The sequence below is a fragment of the Scardinius erythrophthalmus genome, assembly GCF_964197995.2.
Source record: "Scardinius erythrophthalmus genome assembly, chromosome: 6".
NCBI lineage: Eukaryota > Metazoa > Chordata > Actinopteri > Cypriniformes > Leuciscidae > Scardinius > Scardinius erythrophthalmus.
The window spans coordinates 38,362,972-38,389,788 of record NC_138226.1 but is presented as its reverse complement, the minus strand read 5'-3'; the positions used below and the strand labels follow the sequence as shown (position 1 = coordinate 38,389,788).

At 42.6% G+C, this 26,817-nt stretch overlaps 1 protein-coding gene across 1 annotated transcript in view; it reads right to left on the bottom strand.

The window, feature by feature from the left end:
• Positions 1-23,244, bottom strand: part of gad1a (glutamate decarboxylase 1a) — a gene marked incomplete at both ends in the record, with an annotated part of 48,821 nt that extends 25,577 nt beyond the window's left edge. Inside the window, 5 exons of the mRNA XM_081367655.1 lie at positions 12,128-12,218; positions 12,299-12,541; positions 13,713-13,865; positions 15,355-15,414; positions 23,154-23,244. Of these exons, the coding sequence (XP_081223781.1) occupies positions 12,128-12,218; positions 12,299-12,541; positions 13,713-13,865; positions 15,355-15,414; positions 23,154-23,244 (638 nt within the window). The remainder of the gene's footprint in view (positions 1-12,127; positions 12,219-12,298; positions 12,542-13,712; positions 13,866-15,354; positions 15,415-23,153) is intronic.
• Positions 23,245-26,817: the final 3,573 nt, after the last annotated feature.

The following is a 26,817-nucleotide window of genomic DNA, read 5'->3' as shown; positions in this document are numbered from 1 at the left end:
ATAGAGCCAGGGCCTAGCTAGAGAGAATTCGTACCTGCGGAGCAGGGACTTTTGGGTTGTAACGTTTCACAAATGTGGACGAAACAGACTAGCCGGTCATCGCACAAATGTGACAGAAGGAATGTCAAAACCAGCCTGGGTCCGCAGAGCCAGAGCCACCACTTGACCAGGCCCACGAAGAGGCGACGCCTCTCGTGGAGTGAGCTCTAACACCTATGGGACATGTAAGGCCCAGTGAGGTGTAGGCCAGAGCAATGGCATCCACTATCCACCTGGACAGCGTGAGCTTCGTGACAGGAAGACCTTTGGTTCGGCCCCCGAAGCAAACAAAAAGCTGTTCAGACTGTCTGAAAGAGGCTGAACGCTCTAAATAAATCCTCAAAGCTCTGACAGGGCAGAGTGTGAGAACATCACTGAACTCTTCTGAGGTGGGAAGAGCTGACAGAGAAATAACCTGGGCTCTGAACGGAGTTGAGAGCACCTTAGGAATATATCCATGTCTTGGCCTAAGGATGACCTTAGAGTCATTGGGGCCGAATTCCAGACAGGAAGCGCTAGTAGAGAGCGCCTGTAAGTCACTCACTCTCTTGACTGACGCCAGTGCCAACAGCAGGGCGGTTTTCAGGGAGAGAGGTTTTAGGTCGGCTGACCGAAGTGGTTCAAAGGGAGGTCCCTTAAGAGCCCGCAGAACCAAAGAAAGGTCCCATGCTGGGACAGATGGCAGCCGAGGCGGGTTAAGCCTTCTGGCGCCCTTAAGGAAGCGAACTATAAGGTCGCATTTTCCTAAGGAGGCTCCGGCTTCCAATACATGCTGTGCAGCAATGGCTGCTACGTATACCTTGAGAGTGGAGGGGGAGCGACCCGCATCCAGCATCTCCTGGAGAAAGTGTGTGGGTCGAGGTTTCGAGCTAAACACCAGCTGGAAAACACTGACCATTTATGGTGGTAGAGGCGTCTGGTAGACGGAGCTCTAGCTTCCCTGATCGTGTTCAGGACGCCCTCTGGGAGGTCCTGGGGTACCCGTTGAGTGGCCAAGCGTGTAGGGCCCACAAATCGGGACGGGGATGCCATATAGTCCTGCTGGCCTGAGCCAGGAGGTCGCGCCTCACTGGGATTGGCCAAGGGTCTGTCACAGACAGCCGTATCAGCTCCGGGAACCAAGACTGGGTTCGCCATAGAGGAGCTATCAGGAGCACTGCGCATTTCGTGTCTCTGATCCGTTCGATTACCTGAGGGAGCATCGAGACCGGAGGAAAAGCATAGAGGGGAAGGCTGGGCCAGTCGTGGGCCAACGCATCCCTGCTCTTTGAAAAGAAGATTGGGCAGTGACGATTGTCTTCTGAGGCGAAGAGATCTACTTCTGCCTTCCCGAAGACCTCCCAAAGTAGGAGAATCGTCTGAGGGTGGAGAGACCATTCCTCTGGGGGAACCCTGCCCCGAGAGAGCATGTCTGCTCCTGTGTTCAACGTGCCCGGCACGTGAGCTGCCCTGAGCGAGCGCAGATTGGTGTGAGCCCATAACAGTAGCTGGGTGGCTATGGCAAGCAGGTTGCGGGACCTGAGGCCGCCCTGGCGATTTATGTAAGATACCACTGACATGTTGTCCGTCCGGACCAATACGTGGTGTCCAGCCAGGTATGGGAGGAAGGTTTTCAGGGCCAGAAAAACTGCCCTCATTTCGAGGCAGTTGATGTGTAGGCGTTTCTCCGAGCTCGACCAGAGGCCGGAGGCAGGCCTGCCCTCGTACAGGGCTCCCCAACCTAAGTTGGAAGCGTCTGTTGAAATCACCCTCCTCTTGGAGACCACCCCCATACTCACGCCCTGCTGAAACCAGCTGGCGTTCGTCCAAGGGGCCAGGGCTTGAACACAGCGCTGATCCACCTTGATAATCAATCGGCCTGAGTGCCAGGCGTGGGGTGGCACCCGAGGTGCTAGCCATAGCTGAAGAGGACGCATGCGCAGTAGGCCTAGTTGGAGTACTGATGATGCTGAGGCCATAAGGCCAAGGATCCTCTGAAACGTTCTGAGGGGTGCATGAGAGCCCTCCGTGAACGATGCGGCGAGCCGCTGAATCGATAGAGCACGGGCCGGGGAGGGCCATGCTCTCATAAGAACGGAGTCGAATACTGTCCCCAGGAACATGATACGTTGGCTGGGTGACAGAATACTCTTTGAAAAGTTCACCCTGAGCCCTAGACATTCTAGATGGCTGAGGAGCCAGGCTTTTTGAGTATGTGACTCCGCCTCTGACTGAGTCAGAATGAGCCAGTCATCGAGGTAGTTTAGAATGCGCATTCCCCGCTGTCTCAGGTGGGAGACAGCTGCATCCATGCACTTCGTGAATGTACGAGGTGCCAGAGCCAGTCTAAACGGTAGAACCGTGTACTGGTATGTCTGCCCCTCGAAGGCGAATCTCAAGAATGGCCTGTGGTGGGGATTCACTTGAATGTGAAAGTAAGCGTCTTTCAGATCTACTGAGAAAAACCAGTCGCCTGGGCGAATTTGCGCCAGTATATGTCTGGTCGTGAGCATCCTGAACGGCCGTGACATGAGAGCCTTGTTCAGATGTCTGAGATCTAAAATGGGCCTCAGGCCGCCGTCTTTCTTCGGAACGAGAAAGTAACGGCTGTAAAAGCCTGACTCGCTTAGAGAAGGGGGAACCCTCTCGATAGCCCCTTTTGCTAGCAGACTTAGTACTTCGGTGCGGAGGACATGACACAGTGTGCTGCTGACCGAGGTTTGAACCACAGCGCGAAAGCGCGGGGGTCTGCGTGCAAACTGAAGCGAGTAGCCGTGCTTTATGATGTTTATCACCCATTCTGAAACTCCTGGGATAGCCTGCCAGGCTAGAGCCCGAAGAGCCAGAGGCATCATCATATCTGGAACGCCCAGAGACGGGGGCTCGAACTGATATGAAGTCAGGGGAGAAATTTTGCTCGTTTTGTGCTCTGTGTGGGTCGCTGTTAAAACAGCGTTTGGGTGCAGGGGTGCGTAACACGTGACGGGCCCATTGTCTGCATATACAGCTGCTCCAGCCGCCTGAACTGAAGAGGGGGCTGTGAGAAGCACTCGAGCGATCTTCGGGGCTGGTCCGGCCGCGGCGGGACATAGACCCCTTTTTCTGCCGGTTAGGACGGCTTCTTGGGCTCATGGTCGAGCGTCAGCTTCGGTCGAGGGCCCTGGCGCCTGGGAAACGGGAATCGTTTTGCAGGCTTCAGGCGTCGAGTGGTGTCAGCCGCGGGGCGGGGCTGGAGAACCTGAGACGCGGGCTTTTCCGGTCGCGGCGTGCTCTTGGGGCACCGTTGGACCGAGCTAGAGCGCTTGGGCAGGAAGTGCCTCATAGCACTTGAAGCTTTCTGAGCCTCCGTGAAGCGATCAGCGAAGCCATTTACAGAAGGGCCGAAGAGACCGGATGGAGAGACTGGAGAGTCGAGGAAGGCAGTTTTGTCAGCGTCCCTGATCTCCGTTAAAGTAAGCCACAGGTGGCGCTCTAAGACAACCAGGCTAGACATATTGCGGCCCAGTGCTTGCGCGGTGGTCTTTGTGGCCCTCAGCGCCAAATCTGTAGCACTCCTGAGGTCTTTGAAGGTGTCTGGGTCCGGGCCAGACTCGTCCATAGTGCGGAGGAGCTTAGCTTGAAACACCTGCAGGGTCGCCATAGCGTGGAGTGCAGAGGCGGCTTGACCGGCGGCAGCATAAGCGCGGCTGGCGAGAGCCGAAGTGGTCCTGCACGGCTTAGAGGGGTGCACGGTTTTAGCCCTCCAACTCCCAGCAGTGGGGGGGCATAAGTGTGCAGCGACCGCTTCCTCTATTGGAGGGAGAGAAACATACCCCTTCTCTTCAGCGCCGTCGACAGAGGAGAGCGTTGAAGAAGCTGAAGAGCGCGTTCGCGCTGAAAAGGGCGCGCGCCAGCTTTTAGTGAGCTCATCATGGACCTCGGGCATAAAGGGGGCGGCACGTTGACGAGGGGCCTGTTGGCGCCCCGGCAGGTACCATTCGTCGAGGCGGCTTTTGGTAGGCTCAGCTGGGGAAAGCCAGTCGAGTCCCAGTTCTTCGACAGCGCGAGACATGACACGGAAGAGTTCGGCGTCAATGCTCGCTCGAGTGTCAGTGGGATCCAGCTGAGAGAGGGGGGTGGGGTCCGCGGAGCCCGACCATTCCTCACTTTCAGATGCCGCCATAGAAACAGCGTCGTCCAGTTCTTCTGCTGACAGACCGAAAGAGACGAGACCTGCCGCTTCAGAAGAGGGGCGTTGGTCGCTCTGTGAGAACAGGACTGGAGATGAAGGCGCGGGCGAAGCGTGCGGGGAGAGACCCGGCGTGCATTCGTCCAGATGAGCGCGTTCAGGAGGCCTCTGGTCGCGCCGCTTCTTCCTACGGGGCTCACGGGGCGCCGAAGATGGAAGGTGGGCGGGAACACTCAGCGAGGCGGCGGAAGATCTGGAACGGAGCGTGGCAACAGGCATTCCGTCACAGTGGAGGCAGCCGCCTTTAGTGAGCGCTGCCTCGGCGTGCTCAGGGCCGAGGCAGGCAACACACCGAGAGTGTGTGTCAGAGGCGTGCAGGGAGACCCCGCATGAGTCACACACGGTGAGCGGCATTTGAAACAACGCCGCGCGCTGTGATAACAGCGATTAGCTCTCTTAGAACGCTCTTTTTGAGTTAGAAAAAAGGATACTCGTCGGATGCCACAGGGAAACGCTCAGCTTGGCAGACGCCGAGATGCGAAGCAGTTCCGCTGGAAGGCTGTTCGACGACGAGCGGCTTCACTCTGGAGAGAATCAGCGACGAGGTGAGTCGAAAGCTGAAGGAGATAAAATCTGTCAAATGGCGGATTCTCTGTGTATTTATACTCTTCTGTCACGTGCGGTTTCGCGCGCTTGACTCTGGCAGAGTGCCAAGCGCCCCGATTGGTCCGCGCTCCTCTGCTGATCCGCCATTGGTTCGTGCAGTTGCTTTGCACAAGCCAATCAGCACGCTCACGTGAGCTTCTAGCTCTTGCATGTGCTGCAGCAATGCGTTTTAAAAAAAAGGCTTCAATGTTCTCGAGAAAAGGAGTTTTCCCACAGCGTTTTCAACGCAGTACGAGAGAACGTTCTCGTAAGGGAACAGCAGTGTTCTTGATAGCGTCACTCAGCTCTCTCTGACAACTCCGGTTTCCTAATTTTAGGTAACAATAAAACTAAATATGTTATAAAACACCACTCTGCCTCTTTTTGTTTTCTTGAAAAAAAACTTAAACATACTAATAGTCGCACAAATGTGATTCAGGCAACACCTACATTGATTATATTCACTGCATGTATATTAATAACAAAACGAAATATTAAACACAACCCTGCCTCTTTTTGTTTACATTTTAAAAATATTAAACATATTAATATGTTGTTCAGGCAATATGTGCATATGTACTCTGATTATCTTAACTGTAATAAAATTAAATATGTCATTAAACACAACCCTGTCTCTTTTTGTTAAATGTCAGTTTTAATGATCAATAATAGCCATTACAAAAGTATAAGTAAAAGGTATAAGATTCTTATACAATTAGAAATAAAGCAAACAATTCAGTCAAACGTACAAATTCAGCGCTCTAGTAGGCTACAATGATAAAGTTAAATAGCCTAAATATATAAAGTTATGAAACTTCACTTTGCCCACAAATTATAGATGCATGAGGCCAAAGATCGCCTGTTAGATATACACAAGACAAATGATATCTCATGTTTAACCACTACAGAGACATCAGAGCCAGTGGCAAATGTCAGAAGGACCAAGGCTGTTTTCGGCGGGGTAAATGAGCGCCTGGTGATTGACTGGATCTCACAACTCCAAAAACTTCAGTTCACTTTTACAAATAGGTGCTATCTTTATAAATAAAACACAGATTTGAGCTTTAAACAACTACATTCTCGCCTGAAATACTCTTAAAACTACATTTCATGACACATTACCAGTCAAAAAAATGGATAGAAAAAAAATCCATTTAATAGAGACATCAGTAGCAGACTGGTATCAGTGATGCTGGCCTTCATTCATAGTGCTTAGTAAAAAGATGCCATTACACAAACATTTAAAATATACTATATTTATGTTGTTTCTACATAATTTTGGAAATATATTTTAAAAATATATTAAAACCTTTAATGTTAGGTGTGATTAATTGCAGCGTTTTTAACATTTATTTTTAATGTTATTTTTAATAGACTGACTGCACTACATTATATATATATATATATATATATATATATATATATATATATATATATATAGTATATATATATGTATATATATATATATACATACATATATATATATATATATATATATATGTATATATGTATATATGTATATATATATATATATGTATATATATATATATATATATGTATATATATATGTATATATATATATATATATATATATATATATATATATATACATATATATATACTATATATATATATATGTATATATATATATATACTATATATATATACTACATATATATATATATATATAGTATATATATATATACACACACACACACATACACACACACACACATATTTCCACAAGTATTTTATGGACTGTTTATTTTTTACTGTGTTATAACTGTGAAATTTTTCAATATCTGTTTTAAACAAAATTTTAAGAACTGATAAATGAAGCAAACCGTGTATCTATCCCTGAAATAAAACCTTCTGTTTATTTGCTGCTTTTATAAAACTATTAGTTCAATCATAAAACTGACTGTTGGCCATTATAGGCATTAGCAGTGTCACACAATACAGCCCCTTAAAATCCACAAGGATCAGTAATTTGGGGAAGAGGGAAGTACATCTGAGGATGAGGAGTCATAGTCTTCGGGCTCAAACATGAATTGGGGCTCAGGTCAGGAGGCAGACAGACTGGCTAAACCGACCGTCTGCTAGCTGTCTCACGTCACTGAGGTCAGATCAATCCCATCACATAGAGGCTCTTTCACCTAGAAATCATAATATAGAGACTGTGTCTGTTCCCCGAATTAGGAAATACAAAAAACTCCCAAACCCATCTAAGGGTACATTTTTTATTGATGTTCAACAAATAAAAAGCATATATAATACGGATGAACAAATGATTAAGCTTGGGTTGCTGAATATTCAATCCCTTACTTCAAAAGCACTTATTGTTAATGATATGATCACAGATTATAACCTAGATGTGCTGTGTTTGACAGAAACCTGGCTAAAACCAAACAATTACATTACTTTAAATGAGTCCAGCCCGCAAAATTATTGTTATAAACATGAACCTCGTCTGAAAGGCAAAGGGGGAGGTTTTGCTGTAATTTATAGTAATATCTTCAGTATTACTCAGAAGTCTAGTTTTAAATATAATTCTTTTGAAGTGTTGGTGCTTTATGTAACACTATCTAGTGTAAATTATAAATCACGTTTGAATTTGTGCTGGCTACTGTATACAGGCCACCAGGGCACCATACAGACTTTATCAAAGAATTTGCTGATTTTCTATCAGAGTTAGTATTGACTGCAGATAAAGTACTAATTGTTGGTGATTTTAATATACATGTAGATAACGAAAAAGATGCATTGGGATTGGCATTAAAAGACATTCTTAACTCTACTGGAGTTAGACAACATGTGTCAGGACCTACTCATCGTCGTAATCATACTCTAGATCTAATATTATCACATGGAATAGATGTTGATGCCGTTGAAATTCTGCAGCAGAGCGAAGACATCTCGGATCATTATCTAGTCTCGTGTAAATTCATTTAGCCAAGGCTGCAAAGCTGACTCCGTGTTACAAATATGTTAGACCTATCACTGTCACTAAAGATTGCTTTATTAATAATATTCCCGATCAGTCTCATCTTCTCAGCATCCCAAATAGCTTAGAAGAACTCGATATTGCGACAGAAACTTTTGACTCTCTCTTTTCCAGCACTTTAGACACAAATAGTCCAACGCCGTGGTACAACGAGCACACTCGGGCCCTTAAGAGAGCAGCCAGAAAAATGGAGCGCAACTGGAAGAAAACAAAACTAGAGGTATTTCGCATTTTATGGAAAGAGAGCACGATTGCTTACAGAGAGGCATTAAAAACTTTTTATTTGAAACAGTGGCTAAATTAATGAAAAATAAAGCTCCAACACCGGATGTTTCCAAACAGCACAGCGGTAATGACTTTATGAACTTCTTTACTTACAAGATTGATAATATCAGGGAGAAATGTATAACTATGCAATCATGTACTACAGTATCGCATAAAGCAGTGCATTGTAGTCTCCCTGAGGAAAAATTCAAATCATTCATTCCTATAGGAAAGGAAAAATTTTCTAAACTCGTTAATTCATCTAAATCGACAACATGTATGTTAGACCCTATACCGACTAAGCTACTGAAAGAGATGCTCCCAGAGGTCACAGATCCTCTTCTTAATATTATTAATTAAACTTGATCCTACAGAATTAGTTGAATAGTTAGTAGAATTACAGGCCGATCTCAAATCTACCTTTTCTGTCAAAGATACTAGAAAAGGCAGTATCTTCACAACTATGTTCCTTTTTAGAAAGAAATGAATATCTGTGAGGATTTCCAGTCAGGATTTAGACCATATCATAGTACTGAGACTGCTCTCGTTAGAGTCACAAATGATTTGCTCTTATCATCCGCTCGTGGTTGTATCTCTCTATTAGTGTTACTCGATCTTAGTGCTGCATTTGACACCATTGACCACAACATTCTTTTAAATAGACTCGAAAATTATGTTGGCATTAGTGGAATTGCATTAACATGGTTTAAATCATACTTATCTGACCGTTATCAGTTTGTAGCAATAAATGAAGAGATGTCTTATCGATCACAAGTTCAGTATGGCGTACCACAAGGCTCAGTACTAGGACCACTGCTGTTCACTCTGTACATGCTACCCTTAGGAGATATCATTAGGAAGCATGGCATTAGTTTTCACTGTTATGCTGATGATACTCAGCTCTATATTTCTTCACGCCCTGACGAAACTTACCAATTCACAAAATTAACGGAATGCATAGCTGATATAAAAAATTGGATGACTAGTAATTTCCTACTACTTAATTCTGAAAAAACAGAGATTCTAATTATTGGACATAAAACGTCCTCACGTAATAACCTAGAATACTGTCTAACACTTGATGGCTGCTCTGTCAAGTCTTCGTCGTCGGTTAGGAACCTGGGTGTGCTCTTTGATACCAATCTTTCATTTGAAAGTCACGTGTTTAGTATCTGTAAAACCGCATTTTCATGCGTTCATGACATCAAGGCTAGATTATTGTAATGCTCTTATGGGTGGTTGACCTGCATGCTTACTAAATAAACTACAGTTGGTCCAAAACGCAGCCGCAAGAGTTCTTACCAAAACCAGGAAGTATGACCATATTAGGCCGGTTCTGTCAACACTGCATTGGCTCCCTATTAAACATCGTATCAATTTTAAAATATTGCTGATCACTTACAAAGCACTAAATGGTTTATCTCCCCAGTACTTCAGCGAGCTCTTAACGCATTATAGTCCTTCACGTCTATTACGATCTCAAAATTCCGGCCAGTTGATAATACCTCGAATATCAAAGTCGACTGCTGGCGGTAGATCCTTCTCCTATTTCGCACCAAAACTCTGGAACAGTCTTCCTACCATTGTCCGGGAAGCAGACACACTCTGTCAGTTCAAAGCTAGACTAAAAACACATCTCTTTGACCTAGCATTCACATAATACATTATAAACTTCTATAATTCAATGTTAGGCTGCATAGATTAGGTCAGCTGGAAACGGGAACACTCCCCATAAATCCTGATGTACTCGTTACATCATAAGAAGAATGGTGTCTACGCTAATATTAGCGTCTCTCTGTTTATCCCGAGGTTTACCGCAGTCTGACGGATCCAGAATCCAGCAAACTAACTTTAGCTGGACAATAACTTTTATTCTAGAGCTGCTGTAAAGCCAAAACAATCTCTGTTACTTTAATTTCCTTTTATCACTGTAAAGCTGCTTTGAAACAATCCATATTGTTAAAAGCGCTGTATAAATGAAGGTGACTTGACTTGACTTGACTATTGATCAAAGGAGAATTTGGGCATGGACTGTGAAAGACATCATAAAATCTCTGACCCTCAGAGGTCAAACAAGGCCAGGGTATTCACTGCTGTTGTCCTCCCATCAATGAAGAACATCCCAGTGGACCAATAAAAATACTCAGAGAGTAGAATTAAACTTCCTTTTAGTTTTGTAATCTGACAATAGAGTCATTAGACCATTCCAGCCATCCGTGTCATTTGACTGTCAAATATTTCTCACAGATACCAGTCTGCTTTAGGATGAGTAGAGGAATGGATGGATGGTTAGATAGATGGATAGATGGATGAGTGTAAGGGATGATGGGGGTGTGTATTGTGTCAGAGGCTCAGCTGGCACTGCGTCTCAGCGTGTAGCTGTAAATTAGCCTTGACCAATGAGGTGTTACTCTAAATTCTGGACGTTTCCATCTGCACGCTGTCTCAAAACACTCCGTCACATATCACTGGAGCTTTTCGGCTGAAAACTATTATGTTTTCAGCACACTCAGGTAAGTGCCAATCACAGGACATTTTATTCCAGTCTCCAGTGGAGCAACATTACTCTTTATATGCTTAAGTTTTAGGCTTAGTTTAAATGTATGTATGCTGCATCAGCTGTGCATGATGTAAAGATGACTTTATGTTTAAACACTGAATATGCACTGCCACTGATGTCAATTTGAACGTTCAACAGCAAGCCAATGAGATATTTTCAAACTGCAATCTGTTTTTAAACATAGTTCTTTAAAAAAAAATTATAGCAGATCTAAAACTAAAATGAACTGACTAAGTTTGAACTGAAGCAGTGCATTAAGCGGTTTGGGCAAGTTAAGTTAATGGTAGAATTTTCAATATACAGGGTTAAGGCTTCATAACAAGCCCTATTTAGAAAGTCTGGGGAATATACGTGCAGTTCTGTCTTGCAAGCACTGTAAAACTTCATAGCCAGTGTAAATACAGTCTTACATGGTCACATTGCTAAAGGGGCTAATTGGGTCAAATTAATTTACTTCCTCAAAAGAAATCCATTCTCATCGGTTGTCATGGTTATTCATTAGTTCATTGATTATCTGTCACCTGTTTCCTTTCAGCTCATTATCTTGTGTGCATATATTGCCCTCAGTTCTCTCAGTTTTTTCCTAGTGGCCGTTTCACCTCGGGTGTGCATTTTTTTCTTCAATAATTCAATGGACCGGAGTCAATTATTCAGTTTATATTTCGGTTACCACACCTCAAGACATTGTTCAGATGATGTTTTTCAAGGCATTTGTCAGGTTTTTGTCCTTAAAATGCTCATGTGTGTAGGACTAATTTCTTACACATCTAATCCCTCGCCTCCATTACTAGCTCTAAAATGACGTTTTGGAATTAGCAATGGAGACTTGAGCCATTGATAGCAGACGAGAGAGAGAGAGAGAGAGAGAGAGAGAGAGAGAGAGAGAGAGAGAGAGAGAGAGATATTACACGTGTGTGAATTACCAAAGTATGTGTGTCTCTTAACAGTGTTCGGGAGCAGCGTCTCTACTAATAACGAATCTGTAAGTTTATCTGCTTCAAGAACAGCACCGTCATTTCCTCGCTAGAGAAATGTCATGTAGTTTTACTGATAAAATATTAGTTTGTGTGTGCGTTTTGAGTGGGAAAGAGAGCGGGAGAATGTGCTGTCCGTACATAATAAAATGTAATTTTGTGGCAAAAAACATGGAAACATTTTTATCCTGTTGTTTACTATATTTATTTGCTGGATCAGTGTCGCTGTGGGTTTTGTTTCTTTTGCTGTTGTCGTCTGTAAGGACCTTTGAAATAACTGAAACAATTTGGCGAAGTGATATGGAACTGTAATGCGGTCAAGACCTGCGCACCTAGACTAGAACATTCGTCAACCAATCAGAGTCAAGCATTCAACAGTCCCGCCGTATAATGAACGTTTATGCTGCTAAAGATCCGTCATCTCGCCTTGCCTCGTCATAATCTTCATCGAAACGTTACAAATCACAAGTGAATGGAAGGAAGCTGGAACTCACATGTTAGTGTTGGCAGTGGAGGTTAGCCACTCTCCAGCTAAGCCAATGATGTCTAGACCTGAAGACAACTGGTTAAAAAACCTTGGGTGACCTGCAGGGAAAGAGAAAGGAGGAGAGAATGTGATACTGATGCTTTTTTTCCTAGTCAACAGGACTGAAAGAGCATGTCACCTGTCCGGACTCCGTATTTGAGCGTGTCCCTGCAGTCCACCAGGATCTGCTCCAGGCTCTCGGGCTGATCACACAGCTCTAAGTTGAAGCCCTCCATGCCCTCCAGCAGCTGGTGCGGATGATGGAAGTCCAGCACTTTTGTGGATCTGTCGAAGGTCTTCCGCACATAGTTTGTGAGGATCTCCACCACCTCCAGCAGGAACTGCATGGTGTACTCCTCTCCATTTTTAGCAGGAAGCAGATCTGTGACACATTTTGTTACACAGTTTTATCAGTCAAATTGCTGTTCTACACAAATGTTGGTAACACTTTATTTTAAGGTGTCCTTGTTACAGTGTAATTATACATTTAAGGAGTAATAATAATTAACTACCATAGGGTAAAGGTTTGGTTTAGGGTTAGTTGCATGTAATTATGCATAATTTATTACTATTGTAACTACATGTAACAAGACACTAAAATAAAGTGTTACCCAAATGTTTTTGTTTTCTTGTTATATGTAATTATATGTTATTGTTTGTCATGTGTAATATGTCATTATATATTTTTGTATTATGAGTGCAAAGCAGAATATTTTAAATGAAAATGTTACATGAATGTCATAAAGGTGATTCATGCAAAGCATTTACATAAATGTAAATCATGGTGACATTTTTATCAAATCTTCTGGCAGAAAGATATTTTACAAATCATTTAAGGAAGAAATACACTGTCAACACAGACTCTATAAACAGATCAAGTTTAAGAAGGAAAAATCTACTCGAACTACTTGTGAATTTACTTTTGGTTTGGCAAACTATTTACAGACTATACTTTTATAGACCCATGCTTTGATGTAACACTCTGCTTTTACCATGGAACCATGGAATTTCATTTGTGAACCTTTTTTCATTAATTCTAAAACACAAATAACTTTATTTAATATAAACATTTTCTTCTAATATAAAGTATCCAAATGCAAATTCTATTTTCTATATTTTATACTATGAACAGTTCTGGAATTACCAGAAAATAGTTATTTTAAAAGGCTAAAAAGATACTTTTTCTTTTCACAGAGAAAAAGAAAAAGCCTCACTTTTTTAAATTTAGCCCACAAAAGATGCTGGTATATAGTATAATCACCATTATGCACAGACAACTCTATGTAAGCTCCAGGTTGCCTAATAACTGTATGAGGATTCTGCAGAAAAAAAAAAAAGTTACATTTATTTGTCGGCTTGATAATTGTCAGAACGCTATTATTATGCAGTTTGTCAAACCAAAGGCAAAATTGGGGTGCGATAGTCACATGAGAAAATATTGTTTTGTTTTTTTAACTCTTTGTTTTATTACTGTTTTATATTGTATTATATGTTGTACTGTCTGCTACTGTTTCTTCTCTCTAATGGTCTGGAAATAAAGTTGAGTCTCTCACCTCTCGCGTACAGATTGGAGAAGTCCGTCTCTGTGCGCCTGAAGCCAGACTCTCGCTCGTTGTCCCGTGTTAAAATGCTCTTGGGCTGCTGATCGTTAAAAAACCCGACAATTCGGCTCTTGTCCTCAACATTATTGTTCTTCTGCAAAAAGCCTACATTATTACACACAGAGGAAGACTGAAATGAGCGACCCCCGTTCCCAAACATTGCAGCAAATAATTGAACACAAATGAAATGTGTTTGAACGTCTCTTCGAGATCGGAGCAGTTGGGCTGTACTGTCCGACTCATGTGTATTTATGGCACAGGTTATCAAGGGGGAGGTCACCACTGATGACATCAGAATAACAGTGATTTAGATGCCCAATGAACCTTCATCATCATCATCCTCACCACAGAAGCAGAAATGAGCGCAGACTAACTGATGATGTCAGGCACCACCGCAGCTTATAAATGCTAAAACAAATAAAAATAATTAAATTTTGTATAGGTTAGGCTTTAACAGTAGGCTAGCTAAAGAAAAAAAACCCTAAAGATCTATCTGAGAGCAGAATTTAAGATCTCATCACATTGCATTAATTACAGAGGAATTCGATTTATCACAACGTCCGATTATGTCCTTAACAACAGAAGCTCTTTCCATCCGCATGAACGACACTGCAGATTGTTTCATTCTGTCTTCTCCTGCAGCTTCCTCATTCTCCTCATCTTCATCTTCATCAGCTCAATATGGGATCATTCAAGCGGTGCTTATGAACACTCTTTCTCCACGGCAGTGAGAGCGACATGAAAGTAGGCTATGCCAAATCAACCTATGGTAAAATAGCGTAATATTTCATTTAAATCGTTTTTCAGATAGGAGGAAATTGAATCCATGTTATTGTAATTTTATAGGAAGTGTTATTTATATTTGACAATTTATATTTAGGTCTACATATTCCATTCGTCTGTAATGAAACACAACCATAAACCGATTTATTATAGCACGACTAATTCATGGAAGACCATTTCTTTTGAAAGCATAGCCTTTGTTATCTCGGCAAAACAGAGGCTTGACGAATTGCCATTTAATAGATTTCCATTGAGAATAAATTCTCTTGGGACACAGGGTGATTTACCGGCTCACCTCTAAAAACAATCGCAAAAAAAACTATTCTTTCACCCTTTCGAAGGGATTTTCTCTTTAAATCATGTGATTATGTTTAAGCAAATCAACATTAAGCAAATTCTCTAATATTCAGAATGTTATGTTTTCCCCCCATCGGTGGGTTATTTAGTCTGCAGAGCATCTTCGGTGTTTCGGATGATCAGCACGAGTCACACACTCACCCCTTTAAATTTGCCTTTAAAAGCAAACGCATTTGCAGGCTTCTGCTCCATTCATGCTACATAATTGAGGTAGGCTAATTGAGGTGCTGTTGACTGTCACTTTGGTGACAGAGCTGAAACCACCAAAAGGGGGCGCTAGATGACACGTCTGTTCATTAAAAACCAATAGACATAATGTATACCGTATAATGCAATAGTTTAGTATTTTTTTTTAAACTGGCACAGTATTTCAAACCTACAGTATACAAACCCCAAACACCTCCATCTTAGTCACTTATAAAGAAGTAAAAAAAAAAAAATGTTTTCAACTTACCGCATATCTTCATTCCAAGTTTCCTTGTACATCCATGAGCGACTCCACTCCAGTCATAGTCTACGGGGAGAAAACGGCGGAACCTCTAAAAACCATCTTCCTAAATTTACCCAAGCGGTAAATGCGCCATCATTTATGCTACTAATATGAAATTAATGTGGGCAGCTAAACATAATTCACCAGGCTAGATCAGGACAAGAGCCTCCATCTGGTGCCGCCCCGCCCCTGCGGCCCAAACCCTGAGTTCAGCCCCATTTACCAGCGCGTTATCTCTGTCGGACCACACACACTCCCGCCACATTCTCCTCACAATGGCGAACTATTCCTCTCAGAAGCATTCAAACGTTTTCAACAGATATTTTTATGTAAATAGCCTACTTGCCATTAGTATAAAAGTGGCATGTAGGGAAAAATGATTATTTGAAATCTGACGAAATTATAGCTATATTTCTAAATGTAATCTTCACAAATGTCAAAAAAAAAAAAAAAAAATGGCCGATATATTTTAACCACTTTATGAACATATTATTCTGAAAAGTTTGACAGACTTAAACATTTCAAGTTCAAGAGGATAATTCTATTGAATGAATATAGAGATAATTTTTCGGTTTTGAAAATGTAAAAAAAAAATATATATAGGCTATAGCCTAAATATAGGCCTAATACATAAATAAATATGTGAGATAAAATATACTTTATACTATAGTATACTAACCCTGACCCTAACCCTATACTTTATAGCCTATTATTAAAATATATAGCCTAATTGAAGACTTCTAAGTCCGTCTGACATTTTTCTTTTAAATTGGAATTTTTATGTTTTAATTTTACTCTTATCAGTGAACGTTTTTGAAAAAAAAAAAGGCATTTCAATAACTGACTAATAACCATTTTATTGTCATTAAATTACCGAACCTAAACATAGGACTTAGAGGCTTATTTACTGTAGCCTATAGCCTACACGAAGTCACAATATGCCGTGACTAATTTGTGAAGAGCCGTTTCTGTCCCTGTCATGAGGAAAGTCATAAAGAGAGCGCGCCTCCGCCATCACACTGAAGCGAGCAGCGAGACATTAGTGCTGATTTACACAATTACAGATGCACTTCATACACTTACACACTTCTACTGACGACAGACTCGCTCCTGTTTTTGTAGACCGAGATGACAAAAAATATTTAATTCAATACTGACGCTATAGAATTGTCCTGTATTCATAATGATGATGATAATAATAATAAGTAGGCCTAATTTCAATGATAAATAATTGTAAATAAGGGACCGTTCGGTATTTATGGAAGGGGCCACCGGAGGAAAATAGGGGAGGGTCATGTCTTTTTATTCTTTGTTAAGGGGAGGGTCATCCAACTTTTTTTAGTCTAGGGGGAGGGTCACCCAACTTTTATATTCATGAAAACAGCAACATTTCAAAGTGGCTTGTTTGGTGCTATTTTTTTCCATTTAGCTCCATGTTGATCTCGCGTTATCAGCCCCCCTTCGATATCAGATGGGTCTGACCCAACAAAAATCCAGTTTGGCGCTGTTTGACAGTGCGCGCGCACTTCAGTTCGCTCTTAGAAGAAGTGCATCATGTCAGAACAGAATGCCAAAGGAATGTTTACCCGGCAAAGCTTTAAAGCACGAGCAAATAATGAACTTTTGTTAAGTGCACAGTGTCCTGTGAGTGTAACTCTACCGCTGCATTAACATGGGATGTAAACGTACGTCGAGTTTTACAGTATTGGGAGGGACTGAGGCACCAGAACTGCAGCTGATAGAATGTGCGCTGTTGGGCGATACATATTTTAGTTTCCATTCTTATTTTGTTTCCACGATGTGTAAGATGTAGGGCTACCACATCTTTAAATTACTATTAGTATTATTTAAGTTAACATAAAATACATAGACCTACACCACAACTAGTTGAGGATAAATTCGTTAAAATTGGGCGATTCCAGTGAATGGACGTGACATTTGCAGTCAAAACTTAAAATAAAAATTCTCAGAAAATGCATGTAATACCAATATTTTGAAAACGTCTGAAAGGAGTCAAGACATTAGAAAAATATCAGTCTACACATGCGTTTTATATTTAATATGAGGGAAATACACATGTGACGTGACACAAAAAAATCTTTAACTTTTAGGTGGCAAAATATTTTTTAGTAATTCTATAAATTACACTGTGCAAACCAAAAGATATATACCCACCGGATGAATAAAGATCGGCCTCCACAGAACATAAAATATTATATTATTTTTATTTTATTTTTCGCGTTCGCATTTATGTGAAAAAAAAAAAAAAAAAAAAAAAAAAAGAAAACAATGTTACGGGCGTGACAGTTCTCCATTACGGACATGACTGCTCTGAAGCGACTTAAAAATTTCACAGAGACCTCAAACAGAAAGCACAAAGCCTTTCTTTAAAGTGAATTTCGTTTTTTATTAATTTTATCTTAATTTTAATCAATGTTTCATCTGGATTTAATAAATAAGAAGTAGGCTAGTCTAAATATAGTAGAAAATAGATAATCATGACACGGAGGCGCGGGCGAGTGAACTGGACTCGTCTCATAAATGAACCGAAACTCAGCGTATGGTAGGCTATGCTACTTGCCTCACAGACCTGAGAAATATATAGAAAGCTTGAAATGTCTACTTTTAAACAGAACAATTCATAACGAAAGAAAACAGACTGCTTTCTCCTTATGAAATGTGCATTTCTCTCTGGCGCGTTCTGAGAAGATCGCGACGCATCGTCAACTTCATCTTTGCAGTAGACACAGAAAACACTTGTTTATTAATAAACCTAGCTATCCACAACTTTCCTGCGAGTCTTAATGGGCGTCGCCATGACACTCGATACTTCCTGTTGCCGGTATCTCAGTTCCGGTTTAGCCTAACGCTTAATAAAAATAGCACACAGGGGATACTCGCGTCGCGGTACAAACGGGTGAAACTGATTACTGACAAGTAGTAATGCTGACAGATAAGCAATGGCTCCTTGTGGCTCAACGTGTAACGTTGTCAGGTGTACAAACAACACGCGAAAACTGAAGGATTTAATGAATGGGAGTTTTTTCCAATATAAACGGACCCTCTACGCAGAAAGAGTGTTTCTTGTAACGCTATAGTACAACTGTATATATTTTTAAGTGGTATGTTTATTGTTTTCAATAATTTGAAAATTAATTCGAGAATTAACTTGAATGTGCAGCAATTTGTACAGATAGAGAGTATGTAGGCCTAGGCTACTATATTTGTTGTAGCCATTAAATACCATTTAGTTTCATATTTGTTCAAATATTATAATGTCATTTTTTCCATCTATGTTGATTATGAAAAGTGAACACCATGATAGGATGCATCGGGAGACATAGTGGGGTCAGACATGAGAAATATAGCCTATCTTAAGAAAGCTTTAAATGTCTTTAAACGAAACACTCTCTGATTATGTAATCCAAGATGCATTTCTCTCTAGGTTATAGGCGCGTTCACTACGGAGATGGCGATCGTCAACTTCATCTTTGCAGCAGACACTGACAGAAAACACTACAGAAAACACATTAAAAATCAATGCACGCGTGTCTCTGGATTTACAAATGCACATCTTGCTTATTGCACGCACACTCGGCACACATATGATGTCGAAATAACGAGATATTGTGTTGAAATAACATTATTAATAATAATAAATCTTTAATAATATTTGATTGAATGCCGAATGTTGTGCTTGTGCAATTTAATACAATTAATACTTTAATTGTGATCATTAAAATAATTGAATATTAAATATTAAGTGGCCAATTTTTGCTAATTTATTAAAAGTATTTATATGTAATATATCTAGCACCCCCTCAGCACACGTTAAAAAAATATCTGGCGCCACCCCTGGTTATAACGGCCCACGTATTAAAAATGATTGGGTCAAAATTGGGCTCGGGCTCATAATTACAGTTAATGTGTCGGGCTGGCTCGGACACAACGGGCTCAGGTAGGGTCGAGCTTGATTTTTTTGGGCCCGATCTAAGCTCTACTCCTCATTATCCAAGCAAGTTGTTTGTGCTTGTTGAGGCTCTATGATAGCGGTATCTTCAGGCTAACGTAAACCGGAAGTTCGTTACCGGCTTGTTCTACGTTGCCATAGAGATCACGGGAAAGGTCAGAGTTCGGGAAAGTCGTGGATATTTGACATATTAAAAATCATTACTTTTGCCGGTTCTTTGTGACAGCTTTTAGATGCTTTATTCGCAACGCCACCCATGTTGAACGAGTCACACCGCATCAGCACCGAAAACATGTTTTTTTGGTCTATCGTTACAGCCCTAGTAAGATGAGAAAGCAAGAGTTTATGGTTTAAAAAACAAACAAACAATGGCTATCTGAACATCTTTGCCAAGCGCAAACCAGTACAGAATTAGGCTAATCAATAAATTATCGGGGAGGGTCATGCCTTTTTTCACAATCATTTTGGAGGGTCATAGAAAAATGTATTGCTGGCGAAGGGAGGGTCATGTCTTTTTTGACAACAGATCTCAAAACTCCTCCGGTGGCCCCTTAAATAAATAACGAACAGTCCCTAATACATTTAAAATAGCCTAATATATTAATAATAATAATACTACTAATAATAATACTAATAATACATGACAGCAATACCTGTTCTAGCAAGGCAAAAATATATTTAAAACAGATAATGATGGATAAGAGTTGTGTTTTAATTGCTGTGAGCAGGTGTGTTTACTGTTTACTGTTTAAAGGCCATCAGCAGTGCTGACAGCAGCATCGGTCTGTCTGTCTGTCTTTCTGACTGTCTGTCTGTCTGTCTGCCTGCCTGCTTGACTGACTGCCTGACTGACTGTCTGTCTGTCTGTCTGTGTGTCTGACTGCCTTCTGCCTGTCTGCCTGTCTGTCTGACTGACTGCCTGTCTGTCTGTCTGTCTGTCTGTCTGACTGCCTGTCTGCCTGTGTGACTGACTGCCTGACTGCCTGTCTGTCTGTCTGTCTGACTGACTGTCTGTCTGTCTGTCTGACTGTCTGACTGACTGCCTGTCTGTCTGCCTGTCTGTCTGTCTGTCTGTCTGTCTGTCTGACTGCCTGACTGTCTGTCTGCTTGTCTGTCTGTCTGTCTGACTGTCTGCCTGACTGTCTGTCTGTCTGTCTGCCGGTTTGTCTGACTGTCTGTCTGTCTGACTGCCTGACTGCCTGTCGGTCTGTCTGTCTGTCTGTCTGTCTGTCTGTCTGACTGCCTGTCTGTCTGTCTGTCTGTCTGTCTGTCTGTCTGACTGCCTGTCTGCCTGTCTGTCTGTCTGTCTGTCTGCCTGCCTGACTGCCTGTCTGCCTGTCTGTCTGTCTGACTGCCTGACTGTCTGTCTGCCTGTCTGTCTGTCTGCCTGTCTGTCTGCCTGTCTGTCTGTCTGTCTGCCTGCCTGTCTGTCTGTCTGTCTGCTTGACTGACTGCCGGTCTGTCTGTCTGCCTGTCTGTCTTTCTGACTGCCTGTCTGCCTGTCTGTCTGTCTGTCTGTCTGTCTGTCTGTCTTTCTGACTGCCTGTCTGCTGTCTGTCTGTCTGTCTGCCTGCCTGTCTGTGTGTCTGACTGCCTTCTGTCTGCCTGTCTGTCTGACTGCCTGTCTGCCTGTCTGCCTGTTTGACTGACTGCCGGTCTGTCTGTCTGTCTGTCTGTCTGTCTGCCTGTCTGTCTTTCTGACTGCCTGTCTGTCTGTCTGTCTGTCTGTCTGCCTGTCTGTCTTTCTGACTGCCTGTCTGCTGTCTGTCTGTCTGCCTGCCTGTCTGCCGGTTTGTCTATCTGCCTGCCTGTCTGTCTGTCTGTCGGACTGTCTGCCTGTCTGTCTGTCTGACTGCCTGTCTGCCTGCCTGTCTGTCTGTCTGTCTGTCTGACTGTCTGTCTGTCTGCCTGTCTGACTGCCTGTCTGTCTGTCTGTCTGTCTGTCTGACTGTCTGACTGCCTGTCTGTCTGTCTGCCTGACTGCCTGTCTGTCTGTCTGTCTGACTGTCTGACTGCCTGTCTGTCTGACTGCCTGACTGCCTGTCTGTCTGTCTTTCTGACTGCTTGACTGACTGCCTGTCTGCCTGCCTGTCTGTCTGTCTGTCTGTCTGTCTGTCTGACTGCCTGTCTGTCTGTCTGTCTGTCTGTCTGTCTGACTGTCTGACTGCCTGTCTGTCTGCCTGCCTGTCTGTCTGTCTGTCTGTCTGTCTGTCTGCCTGTCTGACTGCCTGCCTGTCTGTCTGTCTGTCTGTCTGACTGTCTGACTGCCTGTCTGTCTGCCTGCCTGTCTGTCTGTCTGTCTGTCTGTCTGACTGTCTGACTGCCTGTCTGTCTGACTGCCTGACTGCCTGTCTGTCTGTCTTTCTGACTGCTTGACTGACTGCCTGTCTGCCTGCCTGTCTGTCTGTCTGTCTGTCTGTCTGTCTGACTGTCTGTCTGTCTGCCTGTCTGACTGCCTGTCTGTCTGTCTGTCTGTCTGTCTGCCTGCCTGTCTGTCTGTCTGTCTGTCTGTCTGACTGTCTGACTGCCTGTCTGTCTGACTGCCTGACTGCCTGTCTGTCTGTCTTTCTGACTGCTTGACTGACTGCCTGTCTGCCTGCCTGTCTGTCTGTCTGTCTGTCTGTCTGTCTGACTGTCTGTCTGTCTGCCTGTCTGACTGCCTGTCTGTCTGTCTGTCTGTCTGTCTGTCTGACTGCCTGTCTGTCTGTCTGCCTGACTGCCTGTCTGTCTGTCTGTCTGTCTGTCTGTCTGCCTGTCTGACTGCCTGTCTGTCTGTCTGTCTGTCTGTCTGCCTGTCTGACTGCCTGTCTGTCTGACTGTCTGACTGCCTGTCTGTCTGCCTGTCTGACTGCCTGTCTGTCTGTCTGTCTGTCTGACTGTCTGACTGCCTGTCTGTCTGACTGCCTGACTGCCTGTCTGTCTGTCTTTCTGACTGCTTGACTGACTGCCTGACTGACTGACTGACTGTCTGTCTGTCTGTCTGTGTGTCTGACTGCCTTCTGTCTGCCTGTCTGCCTGTCTGTCTGACTGCCTGTCTGTCTGCTTGACTGACTGCCGGTCTGTCTGTCTGTCTGTCTGTCTGCCTGTCTGTCTTTCTGACTGCCTGTCTGCCTGTCTGTCTGTCTGTCTGTCTGTCTGCCTGTCTGTCTTTCTGACTGCCTTTCTGCTGTCTGTCTGTCTGTCTGCCTGCCTGTCTGTGTGTCTGACTGCCTTCTGTCTGCCTGTCTGTCTGCCTGTCTGTCTGACTGCCTGTCTGCCTGTCTGTCTGCTTGACTGACTGCCGGTCTGTCTGTCTGTCTGTCTGTCTGCCTGTCTGTCTTTCTGACTGCCTGTCTGTCTGTCTGTCTGTCTGTCTTTCTGACTGCCTGTCTGCTGTCTGTCTGTCTGCCTGCCTGTCTGCCGGTTTGTCTATCTGCCTGCCTGTCTGTCTGTCTGTCGGACTGTCTGCCTGTCTGTCTGTCTGACTGTCTGACTGCCTGTCTGCCTGCCTGTCTGTCTGTCTGACTGTCTGACTGCCTGTCTGTCTGTCTATCTGCCTGTCTATCTGCCTGTCTGTCTGCTGGTCTGTCTGTCTGTCTGTCTGTCTGTCGGACTGTCTGCCTGTCTGTCTGTCGGACTGTCTGACTGCCTGTCTGTCTGACTGACTGCCTGTCTGACGCTCAATGCTGCGGTGATTTGTTGGTCCTGACGCGTAGCGAATAGCGCCGTTTTCCCGCCTCGCCGACAAGATTAATGAGGTTGGCCACAAAGCAAATAGCCGGAGTGAAATAGCGGTTTAAGGTGATGGACCTACTTGAGGAAGGTGGCCGTAAATCTGTCGAGTTGGGATCCGGATCGCCGCCAGAGGAGGAAGAGGAGGAAGAGGAGGGTGCCGATGCAGCCATCACCACAAGTGTTCAAGTCCTCAATCACTTTCAGAGAAACTGCTCCTGTTTCAGCAGACAGCACAAGTCAAGCTGACTCTATAGGGGAGATTCACGAGGAATGCAGCAACTCCTGCAGAAGCAATGCTTCTTTATATCATTATTACATTAAAGCAGATTTTACATCTTATAGCCCAAAAGAAAACATTGTTGGTTTCAAATAGCCTGTCTGTGGCACTTTATTGTTTTCTTTGACATTTCAAACACTTTAAGTTCTTTAGGTTGTAACAATAGCAGAAGTTCTCCTGGAAATAGAGACCTGGAAAAGTAAAGTGCATTAGAACAGAACCTTAACAAAGACCCATTTCAGCATGAAGGATTCTTTCAAATGAAACTATTAAAATCGTTGAACCCTGAACGAATCCTCTTTTCTAACAGTCTACACACAGGTTGCAGAGCCCTAAATTAGTATTTTTTTTTAAGCTATAACTTCGCTAAATAAGTCAGATAAACCAAGAACAAACAAACCCGCGTGATAATTATGTTTTGTTTGTTTACTGCGAACGCAACTAAAATAAAAGTTCTTTATTGGAATCTGTGATTCCAAGAAGAACCTTCAACATCCACGGAACCTTTCCATCCCACAAAAGGTTCTTTATAGTGGAAAGGGGTTCTTTAGATTTGGTTCTTTTAAGAACAGTTCACTGAAAGGTTCTTTTGGGAAACAAAAATGGTTCTTCTATATAGTCACTGCAAGACCCGCGTTTGCGACCTTTATTTGGAAGTGTGGATCAGTAGATGTCAGATCCGTTTAAGACGTCTGCATCGAAATAATCCCTGTGAACTGAAACAGGGCTCTGCAAGTTTCTTTCTCAGAAATGGATTTGGCTCATCATCATGCCAATAATAGGAATCACACAATGTCACGATTAATAGCCCAAACACGTAAGTAGCCTATTGATTAAGAAATGGTGCACATTGATTTCTCAACTCAGATGACGAATGGATGATTGAAATTGATGACTGTTGGAAGATTAATAGAAACCTGATTTTATGTCCTTATGCAATATAGATTGCCATTATTAGGTTCAAATATAGGCAATATATTTTTTCCCGGAGAACTCCCCAGACGTAATACACAGTTTTACCGATTGAAGGCACTGAGATTTACTGAACGCATGACAGTGTGAAGCACCTGTTAGATGAATAATTTACGGTTTAACTTGACATGATCAACAGAAACATTTAAAAAAAGTGAAGGAAGCCGCTTACCTGGTGAAGGAATCTAGAGAGAATCGCAACAGTGTCCAAAACCTCCACGCAAGTAAATGTGCTCGCGCCTCAGTCCTCCAGAATCAGCTGAACCCTCACTGAAGGATCGCGATGACCTTTCCGAGGCAGTGTTTGACTCGCTGCTGCTGTTTATGCGCAGACGCACGGCTGTAATCCTCGAACCTGCACAACATCACACTGCCTCTGAAACACATCGCGCGGCATGCGCGTTACGACAGCTCTGGCACGCGTTCCCGCAGGACTTTGCGCTTAAATGAGAAAGCAAGTCACGAACAAACACTTTTCAAGTTGAGCACAACAGCCACACACAACGCATTAGTCCTGTTCAGAGGACTCTGTGTCGTTCTGACCTTGGAAGATCAAGGACGACAGTGTTTGCAGAACACTAAATGTCATGTGTGTTTCAGCACCTGTTTTTTGAACTGGTTGTTTATAATGAATATCCACAGGCTGCTTTAGCATTGAGCTCGAAGATTTATATGTTTATGGGACAAGCCGTCCTCTTAACCTTGAAAAGACAAGCTCGTGTCTCAGAAGTTTTAGAATGTTGGCAACGAAATGAAATGCTTCTCGGACTGATGTTGAAGAAGGATTCCACATGGTGGCAGCAAGCGTTCAATTACTGGAGTTTCACTCACATATTCGTAGTTCACGCATGCAGTTTTTCACCAAGGAACCTGATTAGATTTCCTTAAGCATTATTTTCCCTATCTTTATGTGATTTGACACGCAGGAATGCATCGAGTGTATAGGATAAAACTGATCATGTTGCATGATGTGAGTATTTGTGCCGGTTTCAGCAGCTGGACAGCTCCTTCTCTCTTCGTCACACACATCTGTACAGCGACTCCAACAAAACACAACATTCATTTCTTCACCGGTTCCTCAACTCAGAGGTCCCTCTTCAATGAAGAATCACTTTCCGTCGAAAGTTCCTCAGAAAACCATGCTTGTGTTTCGGGTTCTACTACAGTATCTGTAGTCCAAAGGAATTTATATTTAAACATTCTTTCTTATTGGTCATTTTAAAACCTTATATTTTAACAGCGTAACTATGTGTGCTATAAATGCTATCAAACAGTTTTCCGTAGAATGTAGACACTGCGTCATTAAAATGACGAATAGGCCTACTTTTGATTTGCAGGTCTATGGATGTGATTAAACGTCATTTTGAGAGAGAGAGAGAGAGAGAGAGAGAGAGAGAGAGAGAGAGAGAGAGAGAGAGAGAGAGAGAGGAACTGTAGGCCAATGGATCATAACTATCGCTGCTGAGAGAGAATGTCCCACCAGTCGCCGCAAGATGGCGCTGGTATATTAGTAGCTGTCCGCAAAGCTCATTCGTCATTTGCACCTGCTTCTTTTATGCAAATGTTATGTCATAATTTATATAAAAAAACCTTGAGACACACTTAGTGTATCAAGCAAAAACCATCAATCAATCAAACAAACAAACAAAAAATAATAATTTAAGTTATGTTTGTATAGCATAGTGTTCTTTACTTTAGACTTTTTTCCCCAATGTGCTCAAGTGCTCACAGGCTTCAGGAAACTACTGATAATGATAATCCCTGCAGAAATGTTCAGTTATGTTCACTGAAAAGTTAAATAAATAAAAAAATCTCTCTCTCTCTCTCTGTCTCTCTCTCTCTCTCTATATATATATATATATGTGTGTGTGTATATATATATATATATATATAAGTATTACGTTAATAATTTTTAATAAACAGACAAACTCTGTTTACACTTTTTCCTCATAGTACTGCACATTGCCTATGGCAGATTGTTACTTTTTTAAAGCACAAAAACGCTATATTTTAGAGGAAGGATGCTGCTTAGTCAATTAGCATAATAAAATGTTTACAAAAATGTTATATATAATATTTCATATGTAGCAACCATTTTAGAAATGCAATTAGGTAGTCAAGTCACAATCTAGCACAGCATCTCGTATCTCAGTGCCTAACAGAATGTGTTGTTTTGAAGAAAAGAAAAAGAAAGAAAAAGGAAAAAGCACGGGACGTTGAGTTAGATGTAGAAATGCATTAATCTCTTGACGCAAAGTGTCACTCCAGCCCGTTCTCCAGACATAAGTGATGCTCTTAAACACCCCAAACAACCTTTGATGCTCAGCTAGGCCAGGGTGTATTCTTTTATTTATTTATTTCCCCCCCACATTTAATACTCTAAAATAAACAAGCACATGTTAGATTTGAAGTATGCATGCTTAAGTATGTGTGTCTAAAAGGCTGATTCTGCCAGACTCTCAACAGACTCACATCAAAGGAAGATCAGAGTGTG